Source organism: Coregonus clupeaformis, chromosome 27 (genome assembly GCF_020615455.1).
Source record: "Coregonus clupeaformis isolate EN_2021a chromosome 27, ASM2061545v1, whole genome shotgun sequence".
In the NCBI taxonomy this organism is placed as follows: domain Eukaryota; kingdom Metazoa; phylum Chordata; class Actinopteri; order Salmoniformes; family Salmonidae; genus Coregonus; species Coregonus clupeaformis.
This window is the reverse complement of record NC_059218.1, coordinates 27165263-27184199: the sequence shown is the minus strand read 5'-3', so window position 1 is coordinate 27184199 and position 18937 is coordinate 27165263. Positions and strand designations below refer to the sequence as shown.

Genomic DNA, 18937 nt, shown 5'->3' with positions numbered 1-18937 from the left:
ACCAAAAAGTTATATTTTGTTTTCATCTGACCATATGACATTCTCCCAATCCTCTTCTGGATCATCCAAATGCACTCTAGCAAACTTCAGACGGGCCTGGACATGTACTGGCTTAAGCAGGGGGGACACGTCTGACACTGCAGGATTTGAGTCCCTGGCGGCGTAGTGTGTTACTGATGGTAGGCTTTGTTACTTTGGTCCCAGCTCTCTGCAGGTCATTCACTAGGTCCCCCCATGTGGTTCTGGGATTTTTGCTCACCGTTCTTGTGATCATTTTGACCCCACGGGGTGAGATCTTGCGTGGAGCCCCAGATCGAGGGAGATTATCAGTGGTCTTGTATGTCTTCCATTTCCTAATAATTGCTCCCACAGTTGATTTCTTCAAACCAAGCAGCTTACCTATTGCAGATTCAATCTTCCCAGCCTGGTGCAGGTCTACAATTGTGTTTCTGGTGTCCTTTGACAGCTCTTTGGTCTTGGCTATAGTGGAGTTTGGAGTGTGACTGTTTGAGGTTGTGGACAGGTGTCTTTTATACTGATAACAAGTTCAAACAGGTGCCATTAATACAGGTAACGAGTGGAGGACAGAGGAGCCTCTTAAAGAAGAAGTTACAGGTCTGTGAGAGCCAGAAATCTTGCTTGTTTGTAGGTGACCAAATACTTATTTTCCACCATAATTTGCAAAGAAATTCATAAAAAATCCTACAATGTGATTTTCTGGATTTTTTTCCTCAATTTGTCTGTCATAGTTGACGTGTACCTATGATGAAAATTACAGGCCTCTCTCATCTTTTTAAGTGGGAGAACTTGCACAATTGGTGGCTGACTAAATACTTTTTTCCCCCACTGTATATATATATAGATATATATATATATATATATTGTAAAGTGGTTGTCCCACTGGCTATCATAAGGTGAATTTGTAAGTCGCTCTGGATAAGAGCGTCTGCTAAATGACGAAAATGTATATGTAAATATATGGCACCTTTATCATGTTGTATACTGTATTATGTTTTGATTAATTTCAAATTGTTTTCTTTGCTTCAGTAGACTGTGAAATGCACTTTTTGTTGTTTTTCTATTTCTATTACTGTAAGCAGTAGGAAATTGAGCAAGAGGGTGAATATGAACAAACTGACATCCACTGTGAATTAAGAGAGTGAAGTATTAATACAGGCAGTACCTTCACCAGCTATAATTCATCACACACATTCTTAATTACATTGTTTACACAGATGTCTGTAAAATGGTTAGGGCAACAGTCACTCCTTCATTATAATGATATATGACAGCAAAACATCAACATTGGATATCTAAATAATGAAAACAAAGTATAATGTTGTTGTTACCTTCAGGCTCTGTTACCTTCAGGCTCTGATCAGTCCCTACACCCAAACGAGGGCATTGCGTTCATCCACCTCTGGCTTGCTGGCTCCCCTACCTCTGCGGAAGCACAGTTCCCACTCAGCCCAGTCAAAACTGTTCGCTGCTCTGGCACCCCAATGGTGGAACAAGCTCCCTCACGACGCCAGGACAGCGGAGTCACTCACCACCTTCCGGAGACATTTGAAACCCCACCTCTTTAAGGAATACCTGGGATAGGATAAAGTAATCCTTCTACCCCCCCCTTACCCCAACCCACCTCCCCCAAAATTTAAAAAAAAAAAGTAATATATAAAAAATATATATATACAAAATAAATATTGTAAAGTGGTTATCCCACTGGCTATAAGGTGAATGCACCTATTTGTAAGTCGCTCTGGATAAGAGCGTCTGCTAAATGACGTAAATGTAAATGTAAATGTTGTTTGTCTTTACTGCATTCCTGGATGACAGAACATCGTATGGAGAGTGTTGACGCATCGTGAGTTTTTTCTTTTGGAATGATGAATCCGTGTCAGTACAGGATTTGTCCATAAAAATAATTTCAGCATGACATGGGAAAATGTGCTGTATATAATGTTGATTTCTCTCCCAAATCACTGAGATCATTAGCTCATAACAATACAGGTTCATAGAGGTTGTACCCCATTGTTATTTTGCTTCTTGCTTCGCTTTTTGGATGGTGGCCCAAGATGCTTGGAGGGCCAATGGGGACTATTTTTTATGTCAAACACCTCCTCGTCAACACATCATCAACACTTGATGTACAAGTACTGGCTGAGTGCAATGTTTACAATCTGTTGATGCTTTGAATGCAGGATACACTTTTGTTGAGTCTTGGGTCATGGTAAGGCCTACAGAACATATTGTAAAAAAATGTATATATTTTTTTGTCACATACACCAGATCAAATCAAAATAAATCACATTTTATTTGCCACATGCGCCAAACACAACAGGTGTAGACCTTACAGTGAAATGCCTACTTACAAGCCCTTAACCAACAATGCAGTTTTAAGAAAAATAAATGTAAAAAAAGTGTTAAGTAAAAAATAGATAAGTAAAAAATAAAAATAGCAAATCATTAAAGAGCAGCAGTAAAATCAAATAATAGTAGGGAGGCTATATTCAGGGGGTACCGGTACAGAGTTAATGTGCGGGGGTACCGGTTAGTCGAGGTAATTGAGGTAATATGTACAGTGGGGAGAACAAGTATTTGATACACTGCCGATTTTGCAGGTTTTCCTACTTACAAAGCATGTAGAGGTCTGTAATTGTTATCATAGGTACACTACAACTGTGAGAAACGGAATCTAAAACAAAAATCCAGAAAATCACATTGTATGATTTTTAAGTAATTAATTTGCATTTTATTGCATGACATAAGTATTTGATACATCAGAAAAGCAGAACTTAATATTTGGTACAGAAACCTTTGTTTGCAATTACAGAGATCGTACGTTTCCTGTAGGTCTTGACCAGGTTTGCACACACTGCAGCAGGGATTTTGGCCCACTCCTCCATACAGACCTTCTCCAGATCCTTCAGGTTTCGGGGCTGTCGCTGGGCAATACGGACTTTCAGCTCCCTCCAAAGATTTTCTATTGGGTTCAGGTCTGGAGACTGGCTAGGCCACTCCAGGACCTTGAGATGCTTCTTACGGCGCCACTCCTTAGTTGCCCTGGCTGTGTGTTTCGGGTCGTTGTCATGCTGGAAGACCCAGCCACGACCCATCTTCAATGCTCTTACAGAGGGATGGAGGTTGTTGGCCAAGATCTCGCGATACATGGCCCCATCCATCCTCCCCTCAATACGGTGCAGTCGTCCTGTCCCCTTTGAAGAAAAGTATCCCCAAAGAATGATGTTTCCACCTCCATGCTTCACGGTTGGGATGGTGTTCTTGGGGTTGTACTCATCCTTCTTCTTCCTCCAAACACGGCGAGTGGAGTTTAGACCAAAAAGCTCAATATATGTCTCATCAGACCACATGACCTTCTCCCATTTCTCCTCTGGATCATCCAGATGGTCATTGGCAAACTTCAGACGGGCCTGGACATGCGCCAGCTTGAGCAGGGGGACCTTGCGTGCACTGCAGGATTTTAATCCATGACGGCGTAGTGTGTTACTAATGGTTTTCTTTGAGACTGTGGTCCCAGCTCTCTTCAGGTCATTGACCAGGTCCTGCCGTGTAGTTCTGGGCTGATCCCTCACCTTCCTCATGATCATTGATGCCCCACAAGGTGAGATCTTGCATGGAGCCCCAGACCGAGGGTGATTGACCGTCATCTTGAACTTCTTCCATTTTCTAATATTTGCGCCAACAGTTGTTGTCTTCTCACCAAGCTGCTTGTCTATTGTCCTGTAGCCCATCCCAGCCTTGTGCAGGTCTACAATTTTATCCCTGATGTCCTTACACAGCTCTCTGGTCTTGGCCATTGTGGAGAGGTTGGAGTCTGTTTGATTGAGTGTGTGGACAGGTGTCTTTTATACAGGTAACAAGTTCAAACAGGTGCAGTTAATACAGGTAATGAGTGGAAAACAGGAGGGCTTCTTAAAGAAAAACTAACAGGTCTGTGAGAGCCGGAATTCTTACTGGTTGGTAGGTGATCAAATAATTATGTCATGCAATAAAATGCAAATTAATTACTTAAAAATCATACAATGTGATTTTCTGGATTTTTGTTTTAGATTCCGTCTCTCACAGTTGAAGTGTACCTATGATAAAAATTACAGACCTCTACATGCTTTGTAAGTAGGAAAACCTGCAAAATCGGCAGTGTATCAAATATTTGTTCTCCTCACTGTACATGTGGGTAGAGTTAGTTATTATATATAGATAATAAACAGAGTAGCAGCAGCGTAAAAGAGGGGGTGGGGTGGGGTGGGGTTGTGGGGACAATGCGAATAGTCCAGGTAGCAATGCTTAGCTGTTCAGGAGTCTTATGGCTTGGGGGTAGAAGCTGTTAAGAAGCCTTTTGGACCTATACTTGGCGCTCCGGTATCGCTTACCGTGCAGTAGCTGCGAGAACAGCCTATGACTAGGGTGGCTGGAGTCTTTGACAATTTTTAGGGCCTTCCTCTGACACCGCCTGGTATAGAGGTCCTGGATGGCAGGAAGCTTGGCCCCAGTGATGGACTGGGCCGTACGCACTACCCTCTGTAGTGCCTTGCGGTCAGAGGCCAAGCAGTTGCCATACCAGGCGGTGATGCAACCAGTCAGGATGATCTCGATGGTGCAGCTGTAAAACTTTATGAGGATCTGAGGACCCATGCCAAATCTTTTCAGTCTCCTGAGGGGGAATAGGCTTTGTCGTGCCCTCTTCACAACTGTCTTGGTGTGAGCAGTGAAATGTGTTGTTGTACAGGGTCAGCCATAGTGGTACAGCGTCCCTGGAGAAAGTTAGGGTTAAGTGTCTTGCTCAAGGCCACATCAACAAATGTTTCACCTTGTCAGCTCGTGTATTCAAACCAGCAACCCTTTGGTTACTGGCCTAACTCTCTAACCACTAGGCTATCTGCCACCCCTATACAATTCAATACCAGTTGTTGAAAGAATACATTACATGAACAACAGAAATTACTGACTGACAAATAAACCTTGACTTGAAAAAGTCCTACTGTCCAGTGGCACCTATGTGAGGCCTTCAGATCTTAGCAGAAAACACACCCTTGTAAGTAGAGCTTGACTGGGTCTGCCTTTGATGCCAAGCGTGAACAATGCTCAAGATCTCCTGAGCATCTGAGTCACTCCAAGGGTTGTGATCAGGAATGTGGCCACAGCCCTGCTCTCCGCTCACTTTTATTAGATCAGGGTTCTTTTGTCCCTCCTGTGAAATGTCAGTCACGTCACCAGCTATGTTAACCTCCAACCTCACTGACCCCCTCTGCGAGCCCTCAGCTGCTCCCTGCCACTAGTGGCCACTGGGCAGACGATCAGACAACCAGCCAGCCAAGACAGCCACCCAGCCTGCCCCCATTCCTGGCTTTATCTCTGGGCTTAAGAGCTCTCTGTCCCTCCCCGCCCTTCCTGCTCACATTAGCCTGTTCAAACACATAATGGACAGATAGGGACAAAACCACCACCACTTGGCATTGAGAGGTGAATGACTGTGGGGAGACAGGGCTTTTGGGATATATGTGGGACTTCTGTGGGACTGCTGATTGTAGGAACTAGGAAGAGCTAAAATAACCATTGCCTAAGTGCTTACAATATTACCGCATGACTACTCAGCAACAGTTAATTCTGTCAGCAACAGATATTTATGTCAGTTTGCAAGAGTGGTATCTCCCTCACACAGAACTGAGCTACATTTGTATCTTCTCTCAGAAAAATTATGTCCAGTGTTAATGTTGATCACATCAGCCTTCATACAATATTTAAGACAATATGAATATGGTTACCATCTCAAAGAGAACAACCGCCACAGATTTGTGAATACGGATGACACATTGCACTTCTGCACATACTGTATAACTCCACACAGGCAAGTAGACAGGGGGATAGATTTAGCATTCTTATATTTTATCCGGTGTTGTACAGCCAAAGCTAGAACCAAAGTACACTGTGTTTACCTTAACATTCATCTCCTCAAGACCAAACTTGCACTGACTGAAATGTTTAATCAAGCAAAAAGTGGACATACATTGTAGGTAGAATCTTCTCAAAGTAATGCTTGAATACCCCAATAGGAGAACACAATAGGCCAAAGGGTGAACTATCAAATTGCAAATTACCAAACCTACTGTATAGTGTTGCTATCAGCTGCCAGGTACCCAAAACAGAACACAGTTTCTACAAGTAAAACTGAAAATCTTTGTCCTTAAATGAATGACCATCCAAAGCATTGGTGCCCAGGACGTCGATCACTGTCGACCGGTCGATCGCGAACTGTATGCACTAAAAATACACTGCTCAAAAAAATAAAGGGAACACTAAAATAACACATCCTAGATCTGAATGAATGAAATAATCTTATTAAATACTTTTTTCTTTACATAGTTGAATGTGCTGACAACAAAATCACACAAAAATGATCAATGGAAATCAAATGTATCAACCCATGGAGGTCTGGATTTGGAGTCACCCTCAAAATTAAAGTGGAAAACCACACTACAGGCTGATCCAACTTTGATGTAATGTCCTTAAAACAAGTCAAAATGAGGCTCAGTAGTGTGTATGGCCTCCACGTGCCTGTATGACCTCCCTACAACGCCTGGGCATGCTCCTGATGAGGTGGCGGATGGTCTCCTGAGGGATCTCCTCCCAGACCTGGACTAAAGCATCCGCCAACTCCTGGACAGTATGTGGTGCAACGTGGCGTTGGTGGATGGAGCGAGACATGATGTCCCAGATGTGCTCAATTGGATTCAGGTCTGGGGAACGGGCGGGCCAGTCCATAGCATCAATGCCTTCCTCTTGCAGGAACTGCTGACACACTCCAGCCACATGAGGTCTAGCATTGTCTTGCATTAGGAGGAACCCAGGGCCAACCGCACCAGCATATGGTCTCACAAGGGGTCTGAGGATCTCATCTCGGTACCTAATGGCAGTCAGGCTTCCTTTGGCGAGCACATGAAGGGCTGTGCGGCCCCCCAAATAAATGCCACCCCACACCATGACTGACCCACCGCCAAACCGGTCATGCTGGAGGATGTTGCAGGCAGCAGAACGTTCTCCACGGCGTCTCCAGACTCTGTCACGTCTGTCACATGTGCTCAGTGTGAACCTGCTTTCATCTGTGAAGAGCACAGTGGCGAATTTGCCAATCTTGGTGTTCTCTGGCAAATGCCAAACGTCCTGCACAGTGTTGGGCTGTAAGCACAACCCCCACCTGTGGATGTCGGGCCCTCATACCACCCTCATGGAGTCTTTTTCTGACCGTTTGAGCAGACACATGCACATTTGTGGCCTGCTGGAGGTCATTTTCTAGGGCTCTGGCAGTGCTCCTCCTGCTCCTCCTTGCACAAAGGCGGTGGTAGCAGTCCTGCTGCTGGGTTGTTGCCCTCCTACGGCCTCCTCCACGTCTCCTGATGTACTGGCCTGTCTCCTGGTACAGAAGTGTGATTGACTTGGAGTTACATTGTGTTGTTTAAGTGTTCCCTTTCTTTTTTTGAGCAGTGTATATATTTTGGCAATTCACAGCGTTACCATTGAGTCTGCTTAAAAATAATGAGGTCCACCGTTCTGAAGCACCGTATGCTTTGCTTACAGGTTAGCTTCTTTGTCGATTATTACTGCAAAGCCAAAATATTTAAAAAACTGCTTGATTTACATAAAACTTGATCAACCCGTGGCACTATAGTTGCTACATTTGTTTGCCAAACTGTCGCTACCACGTTAGGAACAGGGTGGAAAAAGTAGTATGTACAGTTGAAGTCGGATGTTTACATACACTTAGGTTGGAGTCATTAAAACTCATTTTTAAACGACTCTACAAATTTCTTGTTAACAAACAATAGTTTTAGCAAGTCGGTTAAGACATCTACTTTGTGCATGACACAAGTAATTTTTCCAAGAATTGTTTACAGACAGATTATTTCACTTATAATTCACTATATCACAATTCCAGTGTGTCAGAAGTTTACATACACTAAATTGACTGTCCCTTTAAACAGCTTGGAACATTCCAGAAAATGATGTCATGGCTTTAGAAGCTTCTGATAGGTTAATTGACATCATTTGAGTCAATTGGAGGTGTACCTGTGGATGTATTTTAAGGACTACCTTCAAACTCAGTGCCTCTTTGCTTGACATCATGGGAAAATCAAAAGAAGTCAGCCAAGACCTCAGAAAAAATGGCAGACCTCCACAAGTCTGGTTCATCCTTGGGAGCAATTTCCAAACGCCTGAAGGTGCCACGTTCATCTGTACAAACAATAGTACGCAAGTATAAACACCATGGGACCACGCAGCCGTCATACCGCTCAGGAAGGAGATGCGTTCTGTCTCCTAGAGATGAACGTACTTTGGTGCGAAAAGTGCAAATCAATCCCAGAACAACAGCAAAGGACCTTGTGAAGATGCTGGAGGAAACAGGTACAAAAGTATCTATATCCACAGTAAAACAAGTCCTATATCGACATAACCTGAAAGGCCGCTCAGCAAGGAAGAAGCCACTGCTCCAAAACCGCCATAAAAAAGCCAGACCACGGTTTGCAACTGCACAGAGAAATGTCCTCTGGTATGATGAAACAAAAATAGAACTGTTTGGCCATAATGACCATCGTCATGTTTGGAAGAAAAAGGGAGTAGCTTGCAAGCCGAAGAACACCATCCCAACGGGGAAGCACGGGGGTGACAGCATCATGCTGTGGAGGTGCTTTGCTGCAGGAGGGACTGGTAAACTTCACAAAATAGATGGCATCATAAGGAAGGAAAATTATGTGGATATATTGAAGCAACATCTCAAGACATCAGTCAGGAAGTTAAAGCTTGGTCGCAAATGGGTCTTCCAAATGGACAATGACCCCAAGCATACTTCCAAAGTTGTGGCAAAATGGCTTAAGGACAACAAAGTCAAGGTATTGGAGTGGCCATCACAAAGCCCTGACCTCAATCCTATAGAAAATTTGTGGGCAGAACTGAAAAAGCGTGTGCAAGCAAGGATGCCTACAAACATGACTCAGTTACACCAGCTCTGTCAGGAAGAATGGGTCAAAATTCACCCAACTTATTGTGGGAAGGTTGTGGAAGGCTACCCGAAACGTTTGACCCAAGTTAAACAATTTAAAGGCAATGCTACCAAATACTAACTGAGTGTATGTAAACTTCTGACCCAATGGGAATGTGATGAAAGAAATAAAAGCTTAAATAAATCATTCTCTCTACTATTATTCTGACATTTCACATTCTTAAAATAAAGTGGTGATCCTAACTGACCTAAAACAGGGAATTTCTACTAGGATTAAATGTCAGGAATTGTGAAAAACTGAGTTTAAATGTATTTGGCTAAGGTGTATGTAAACTTCCGACTTCAACTGTACCTAAAGTGTGGGCAACCCTGATCTAAAGCAACATTTAAGAGTGCTCTCGATACTTGGTTTCAGTCAGAAGGTGGGAATTATAATGTCTCTTTCTGACTAACAAATGGAGACAGTTTCTATGAAGATAAAGACAAGAGGGTCGATAGAAGTCACTGTTCATGAGGCCTCCGATATTAACAACTGTGGAAATTGTAAAGGGGGCATAATTGACTGATGCAATCCCTGCAATAGCCCCGTCTATTGATTAACCTTGGGGTTACATTGACTTTGAGGAGCATAAATTACTCTTGGCAGAGGACACTTTTCGAAAGGCCGCCATGATTGTCATATTTGGATTAATCTTAATTCTGAATTATTGGTGGAGGAAATGGAAGTGATTATCACCGGCAAATCTATCCCAATCCTAGTGAAGAGGTTAGCAAATGAGGTTTGACACACTGAACTACAATTTTCTACATTTATCCCCGATTCAAATCACTTCATAAATGATGTATGTTCAGATGTAGGATCTTAATTTTAGCCAGTTTGCTACAGCAGGAAAATAATCCTGTAACAACAGAAAATGTGAATCATTATGTGGATTATAATTAATAGAATTTTCATTAGGGTTGGAGGGAAAATCAAGTCTGAAATTTCAGAGTGGAAATCACAAACTTCAGAAGGCGTTCTAAACCTGAAATACACAACTTTTGTTTTATGTTACATTCTACTGCAACAGGGTGGTAAAATTAAGATCCTACATACACTGAGTGCACAAAACATTAGGAACACCTGCTCTTTCCATGACTGACCAGGTGAATCCAGGTGAAGGCTATGATCCCTTATTGATGTCACTTGTTAAATCCACTTCAATCAGAGTAGATGAAGGGGAGGAGACAGGTTAAAGAAGGATTTTTAAGCCTTGAGACAATTGAGACATGGATTGTGTATGTATGCCATTCAGAGGGTGAATAGGCAAGACAAAATATTTAAGTGCATTTGAACAGGGTATGGTAGTAGGTGCCAGGCCCACCGGTTTGAGTGTGTCAAGAACTGCAACGGTGCTGGGTTTTTCACGCTCAACGGTTTCCCATGTGTATCAAGAATGGTCCACCACCGAAAGGATATCCAGTCAACTTGACATAACTGTGGGAAGCAATGGAGTCAACATGGGCCAGCATCCCTGTGGAACCCTTTTGACACCTTGTATAGTCCATGCCCCGATGAATTGAGGCTGTTCTGAGGGCAAAAGGGGGTGCAAGTCAATATTAGGAATGTGGTCCTAATGTTTTGTATACTTAGTGTATGTAGCTGGATAGTTATGTGAATAATTTACATAATTTACATTCTGCATTACCTAAATGCATCTCTCTCTCTCTCTCTCTCTCTCTCTCTCTCTCTCTCTCTCTCTCTCTCTCTCTCTCTCGCATTGTGTAAAATTGAAGTAGCCGTGATAGATTAAAATTGTGGTGCAGTATGGTCCATCCTAAACGTGCCATCATTCCCGTAAATTAAATGGATTTTGGTTGATTAATTTATCATCTTTGAATTCAGGGAAATTGTTGAGGAGCCACTCGTGCTGTGCTGAGGGTCACATTATATATTTATGGGGTTAACATACTACAACTGCACTGGTTACATGACCTTGTAACCCTGACTACCACAGAATATGATCCAGAGAACACATATATGCACACAGTACTATAAGTGTCTTTGTGTATGACCGCGTATAGACTTCTGTGCTGTTGTGTTTCCTTTTTCAGAACTGTGTCTTTAAACGTATTACTCTTATCTCAAGCCATTGGCTCCTTGGATAGTGGGACTGAGGTTTATACAAAAAAAAAATATGCTACAGTAGACGTGCTTGACTGAGCATTGATTAACCTCTTCATTGGAAGGGAGATTAAGAAGGAGGCTGAAGACTTTTAATGCATTTTCATCAAGCCTTATCATCTCATTCTCTCGGCACATCGAGTCATTTGAATGAGAACAAAGATGCAGGCTTTTCACCATTTGGAAATAAATATGTATGAAGGCAGCAAATAGAAGACCACTCCAAAGTCTGTTCAATTACATAACACTTGATTTGACTGCATCCACAGTTTGCTTTCCCTGGGCATTGGGAAAGTATTTTACATACTATTTTGAGGAGAAGAAACACAGTTTCTTCCTTTTTGAATTATTAAATATTTGAAGTAGATATCTGGAGGTCAGTTGTTTATACATGTTTTCTACACATGCAATGTAGTCGCGTGCCTATAAACATGTAATAAACATGTAATAAACATGCAATCATTTATAGATACTTTATATATCCATTTAATATCTCTACCAGTATGTATAACAACCTTTACATTCAAACTTTTAAAGAGGGACATTTTATTTTGTTTTTGCATTAAATTGTTGAAATAAGTCAATTACTTGATACATTGTAAATGGCCATCAAAGCAGAAAGCCAAACATGTGGACTAGAGACACTGGAATTGATTTCATAAACGTTTACAGCAGAACATTGGCATAGCCAATGGTAAAGTAATGTGGCTGATTGTGATTATTATTTTAGACTGCTTTATCTAGCTATGCAGTCAAGCTGTCAATTCTCAAAGCCAAACATTTAGCACACCATTTACCCATGAATTCCTGATAAATTGTATTCCTTTCAGCAGCATCTTAAATAATATGAACTTCACAAACTTGAGGATCTAGTGATTGTGATGCATGGCAAATGTTTGTGGGAATTAGTGTATTCTCTGTGGGCCAAAGCTATAACAAAAGTTTACTTGTCTACTTCAGGAAAGTTTATAAAAAATTGACCATTGCTGTGTCATAGAAACATCATTAGATATTTGTTAGTTTTAATGAACAGCCAAAAAAGTGAATGGCCAAAAACAGCTACTTTGGTCAATGTTCTCATGCAGTAATACATTGTCTGTGTGCCCTGATCCCTGCCTGCACCCATCAGTGAGACAGAACATTTTGGGCTAATGTAGCTGGACCCTGGCCAATGACAGTGGAGAGCCCTGTCGGCTTGATGATAGCAGCTGAGAACAATACCTCATTGTGACGCCACGGACAGGCGAATCTATTTCAGGTTTCTTCCTTTTATAGTGTGCCATAGGACCTTGTTAATCGGCCCCATCTCCCCTCCCAGGCTAAGTAGATATAAAAGCTTCAGGAGAGGCTCTGACCATCTGTGCTTAGGAATTGCCTCCTCCCTACCTCCAAACTCTCACTCTTTAACGCTGAGCACGTAGACGCACCCACCCCAGCTCAACGCATTCAGCACCATGGCCCCCAAAAAGGTGGAAGCTAAGAAGCCAGAGCCCAAAAAAGCAGAGCCTGCCAAAAAGGAGGCAGCACCCGCTGCCAAGCCCAAGCCCACGCCAACCCCCGAACCCGTGGTTGAGGCCCCCAAGGAGCCCGACTTTGACCCCAAGAGCATCACCCTCGAGTACAGCGCCGACCAGATCGAGGAGTTCAAGGAGGCATTCACCCTGTTCGACCGCACACCCAAAGGGGAGATGAAGATCACGTTCGCCCAGTGCGGCGATGTGATGCGGGCGCTGGGCCAGAACCCCACCAACTCCGATGTCCTGAAGGTATTGGGCAAGCCTCGGCCCGAGGACATGAGCAGCAAGCTGGTGGACTTTGAGACCTTCCTGCCGATGCTGCAGCACATTTCCCGCTCCAAGGACAAGGGGAACTTTGAGGACTTTGTTGAGGGCCTGCGGGTCTTTGACAAGGAGGGCAACGGTACCATCATGGGCGCTGAGCTGCGTCACGTGCTGGCCACCCTGGGGGAGAGGATGACGGAGGATGAGGTGGACAGGCTGATGGCGGGCCAAGAGGACGCCAATGGATGCATCAACTACGCCTCCTTTGTCAAGCACATCCTGTCTGGGTGAGCTGGTTTTTTACCAGAAGGACTTCAATGATCTCTATTTTTCTTTTCCTCTGGACCCCGTACCTGTCTCATCAATACCACTGCCAATTTAGTGGTGAGCATGTCCCTAAATGTACTGTTATGTTTGTTGTCAAAAGCAGCTGGTAACAATCATGCCACAAAATGATGATTATGAGACCTAATTTTTCATTTTCCTTGAATAAAATATGTACAGTGACAAAAAAAGTTATTTATAGAGAAATGTTAATGAGATACTGAAGGCATGAACATTATAAATGTAATAAATCATGAATATTATAAATGTAATAAATAAAGCACATATATAAAGTCTCTAATAATTGTCTTACTCAACATCTGATATCTATCCACAAAAGCTGAATTTTAATGGTCAATTTCCACTACAGTCTAGACATTCAGTACAATTTGTTGCTTCGATTGCAGAGCTCAATATTTTAGAGCTAAAAAAAAAAGACAAGTATTGTCATATTTCCAAGTCTATCAGAGCTCAGTAAAAGCCAGGTATTGTCAAATTACTCCTCAAATTACCTCCAATTTGAGTCTAATACCTTAACTTTATTATGTGAGATGGAGGAACAGAACTGCTCAGCCATGGAAGAATCAAGGGGATTTAGCTCCATTTGACAATGGAACAGATTCTATTTTTACCTGCAGAGTAAGACTGGATACACATCTCTACAATCTCTACAATCTCTGTGAGAGGGGCGTCTCAGTGTATTCTATGTCTGGGTGAGCTCAAGAGACCCCCCCCACCCTGCAGTGACAGAGGTGTCTGGTTGAGTGCTGGTCTCAGTTGGGTGGCAGCTACAGTGAAACTAGAAAAACACCCAGATATGAACAGGTATGCACACACACATACACACACACACACATAGATTACATACTGTACGCATGTACAAACTCACCCAAACACATACATACACACTCCCCCAGCCACCACCATATACCCCCTGTCATCCATCAGACAGGTGCCCCGAGGCCTGCCTCTCTGATCCCAAGTGCTGAGCAGACAGTGGGCTTAATGCTGGCTTACCAGGCTGTAAACACACATTTCACACTCACTAATACAACCACTACATTGGGAGCATGATCCAGCCCTGGGTGGCTTAGCAGGTGGCCAAGGTAAATCTGATTTCAGGGAAAATCATAGCAAAAAAGTAAAATGTCTTGACAGTCTTGGCAGGTTTCTCTAAAATATCTTAGCTTGAGAGAAGCTGAACTGTATTATAGCTGTTTCGTCTGTAATAGCAGTCTATTCAGATTTAGAAGCTCATTTGAACAAAAGGGTAAAATGTCAGTAGTTTGAAAAGAGGGAACGTTGACATTTTTATGGTGAGTTATAGTGGTTAAAGATTGGAAAGGTATGTGTTTTAAAGTCCATTATATTTGTGAATCAATTAAGCCACAAATTATTTAAATTACAATTGTGAAATACTTTAAATGCAATATATTGTGAAATGTTCATTTAATCACTTTAGAATGTGAATCATAATATAATATATGCCATTTAGCAGACACTTTTATCAAAAGCGACTTACAGTCATGCGTGCATACATTTTATGTATGGGTGGCACTACCGACTGAGCCACACAGGACCACATAATCCGCATGTCAAGACCAAGCATGTAGGTTTCAGAAAAATTCTTATTTTCTTTAGTTTTGCTTCTTCTACGCATATTAGGTATTCAAGAGCGAACATCTTACCTAACCAAAGTGCGAGAAAAGTCCACTCAACCATGCACATAACATATTGGTTCAGAAGGAGCTTTAGTGATTTTGTGATGGATAAAGCAGCACCATTATTCACCTGCTCCCTTGCCTTGAGAAATTGTAGATGTGTTTGTTTCCATGGAAACTATGAAAAGGTAAGTACTATGTGACTTCTTCAGTATCTGAGAGAAAGCCGTCTGGCAGTCAGAGAGAATATCTCAAAACCTATGCAAATCATAGTCTTTGTACAGCAGCTTTATTTCCCTCCACATATCAAAGGATCCAAATTAAATTACCACAACCCTGAACCAACTATGTATTTTTATGGCAACAAAAGGTGTATAGTTTATTGCATAATGTCATTATGTCGTATAACGAAAGCTAATTCTGCCATGATTTCCGCTCAACTATTCTCTGACAATAGATTGTAGATGTACTCCTTCATAACATGTTATTCAAAGCAATAGGCTTTGTTCGATGGATATATGTGAAATGGGGTGGAAGAATCAGCATAACTGGCTCATAACTTCCATATCAAAAATAGATGGCCAAGTGGGAGAAGCGAAAATGACCCATAGAACACGAACATCCACAGTTATTACAATCCAAAATACACTATCGCCATTAGATAACCACAGAGGAGAGAGGCGCCTTTGGCCAAATGCACAAATGTACTAGTTACCCCTCTAATACACTGTAGATCCCACAGATCCCTGCATAACAGAGATACCCCCTTCAATGTAGGTCTAACTCCTTCCCTTGGGCTGTGTGGATGTGCAGATATGGTCTGGTAGCAGCACTCTGTCACTGTTCCATCCCAACGCTCTGGTCATCATAGCCCCGAGGTGAAAAGCTGCATGAGGAGATATGCATGGTGTTTGGTGATGTGAATGTGGGCTCCTTTTCCTGGGAATTGGTTGACAACATGTGTTGTGCTGCGTGTAGTGTACCTTACCCTTACCCTGACATCATTAAAATCTGAACCTCTTGCAGCATGCACACAGTCTGACTGTGATTTAACAAGCTTGGGGTAGCTATGGGCAATTGGTGGTCTGCTGATCTGCTGGTGATGTGCATGTGAGTGATGCAAGTGTTATCTTGTAATGGGGTCGTTCCACGAATTGAATGTATTTTGCTTCCCTTTGATATTTTAAGTAGAAATTGAAAGTCTGTTATATTAATTGACGTGCCCTTCGATGTAGACCACATGGAGAATTCAATATATATGATTTTAAATATGTCTAAAGACTTGCTAAAGTGCCAAAATAATACATTTTGCCATGTCCTTCTGTGCATCCTCTGTGACTTCTAGGAAGATTTTAACCCACTTAATCCCCAAATTTCTCCAAATTTTCACCATCATTGTAACGCCCTAGTTATTTTGTTGCTTTGTTATTTTATGTTATCTGAAGATTAGTCTTTATTTCATGTTGTTAGTGATTAATTTACATCTGTCCCTCATTTTAAGGTCAACGCTGTTACTTAAACTGAACTCTCGTTTTAATATGGTGAAACAATTCCTTTAAAAATATATTTTTCACACACAAAAAACATTGAACATCTAATAGTCAAACCATAGTGTAAAAGCAGGGTGAGCTGGTTCTACTCTTTTTGGCCATGTTCTGGTGTTTTGTGGTGGAAAAGTGAACGGGTCAAATATACTGTAGCATGTCAAATCCTGATTTAAGACATACTCTACGTAACCGTTAGTGGTTATTTATCTGACACACTGCTGTCAGTGCCCAGACAGTATTTTCCTGACGACTCGAACTGAATCTTTCCGCAGCTCTATCATTCGCTACATACTTCAGTCTGAGACTGCCATCGCTGAAGTCATTTGTGGTGACGGCAAATTGAGGGGTGTTGTACAAAACAAAGCCATTGGATCATCACTAACCAGTCAGAGTATCAAAGCTGCTTTAAGGACGTTTGTTCTTGCCCAACCCATCAGTTTCTGCGACCAATCAGAGCAGTTAGAATGTGTTTGCATTCTAGAAATCATTGGGTAGGTACTCAGATCCAGACTCATTGCAGAGAAGTAACTAACGTCCGTGGGCGTGGTGTAGGGTTTGGCCAGAGCAAGGAGTTTGGGTAGCTAGGCAAAGTCAGTATTACTCCGATGCCACAATGTACAGAGCAGCAGAGTCGTCACATTGACAGTCTTGTGCAGAAGAGAGTGACTTATTGCTCATTGATCCAAATGCATCTCTTGGACACAAAGGGTGAGGTCTAAAACAAAATCTCACGTCAGAATTAGACATTCATCCATGTTTCTCAAATGTCAAATTTTGAAGTTGTTCCAAACATCAAATTTCGAAGTGTTTGGTTACTTCTCTGTATCATTCCAAGGTTAAGTTTAGGTATTAACTCTGAATTCTTAAGGTTATGCATTAACTCCGATTGCTTAAGGTAAGGGTTAAGGTTTGGGATAGGCTTAAAATAAATATTTAAAAATGACTTTCTATCGCTGGAATCAAATTTGCAACCTTTGAAACCAGAGGCAGATGCTTACTTGAAGGTAACAGAGCTCACTATTGCCCCTGGTGGCCAGTTTCCATCCTCAAACATGGATGGATGTGGAATACTGACTTGTATCACGGGTGACGTGCCTGAAGGTCTACAGTTGACAAATTGTCTCTCAAGGGAATGGTGATTTGATAAGGACCATTAATTGCGTTTGATCTTACAATTTAAGCTATAATATGAGCTATAAGAGATGATAATGGCTGAAGCCAAAACGATTAGGTTACTTCCCCTCAAATTTATTCTCCACAAAACATCCTTCTGCGTTCATACAGACACATCATTGAACTGGATGGCTTCACATTAACATTTCAAATTTCCAAATACTACATGAGTAAAAGTCAAAATATAATTATAAAAAGGTAATGTAATTGCTCAAATATTCTTAAGTATCAAAAGTAAAAGTAAAAGTATAAATCATTTCAAATTCCTTATATTAAGCAAACCAGATATTAAGCAAACAGATAGCCAGGGGCACACTCCAACACTCAGATATCATATACAAGCCAAGCATTTGTGTTTAGTGAGTCCGCCAGATCAGAGGCAGTAGGGATGACTAAGGATGTTCTCTTGATAAGTGTGTGAATTGTCCTGCTAAGCATTCCAAATGTAACAACTACTTTTGGGTGTCGGGGAAAATGTATGGGGTAAAAAGTACATTATTTTATTTTGGAATGTAGTGAAGTAAAATTAGTAAAGTACAGATACCCCAAAAAACTACTTAAGTAGTACTTTAAAGTATTTTTACTTAAGTACTTTACACAACTGGCTCTCAGACCCCCACAGATAATGGTAACATGTAATTTATTGAGATGCTTGATTAGCCCGAGGCATGCAGAGGTTGACAGACTCCTGAGCCACAGCATGCCATTTGCTGAGAATAATGTCTGTGGTCAATATGTGCAATTTGGATTGCATTGGCGGCTCTCTTTGTATGCTTGTTATTGGAGTTTATATTACTTGAAGTAAAGGAAGAGTGATATTTTGTCTCTGATACTGTTTTTGGTGTGTTTTGGTAATGTATTTTTTAAGATTATTTATAAAACCTGCTCACAGGAAGACAGTCATGTATTAAGGGGTAGATATATTTTTTTAAGTGATAGTTTCCTAGTTCACTGTTTAATAAACAGAAAATAAAATGTCACGTTTTAGCAGGGTGAGAACCAGGTAAATAGTGCCATAAATACAACGGTGGAGTTGTTCATCTGTAAGGTTTATGAAAAGATGTCAGAAATTCACAAGATCACACAGTTTTCTGTAGCAGAGGCTAGAGCCTGTGGTTTCTGAGGCAATTTAATAACAACATGATATCATTACACACTTGCTCTAAATGGCTTATAATATCATATTGCAAATATGGCTATAGTATTAGAGTTTTGTACTATCATACCCTGCATAGCCATTTAAAGATAACAATGTGCATTGAAAAGGGAGAAGA

The 18937-nt window shown here is 41.6% G+C and overlaps 1 protein-coding gene across 1 annotated transcript; it reads left to right on the top strand.

Moving 5' to 3' along the window:
- Positions 1-12534: 12534 nt before the first annotated feature.
- Positions 12535-13578, top strand: LOC121541171 (myosin light chain 4). The gene has a single exon (XM_041850151.1). It carries the CDS (start codon positions 12632-12634, stop codon positions 13247-13249), a length of 618 nt encoding a protein of 205 aa, XP_041706085.1. The 5' UTR covers positions 12535-12631; the 3' UTR covers positions 13250-13578.
- Positions 13579-18937: the final 5359 nt, after the last annotated feature.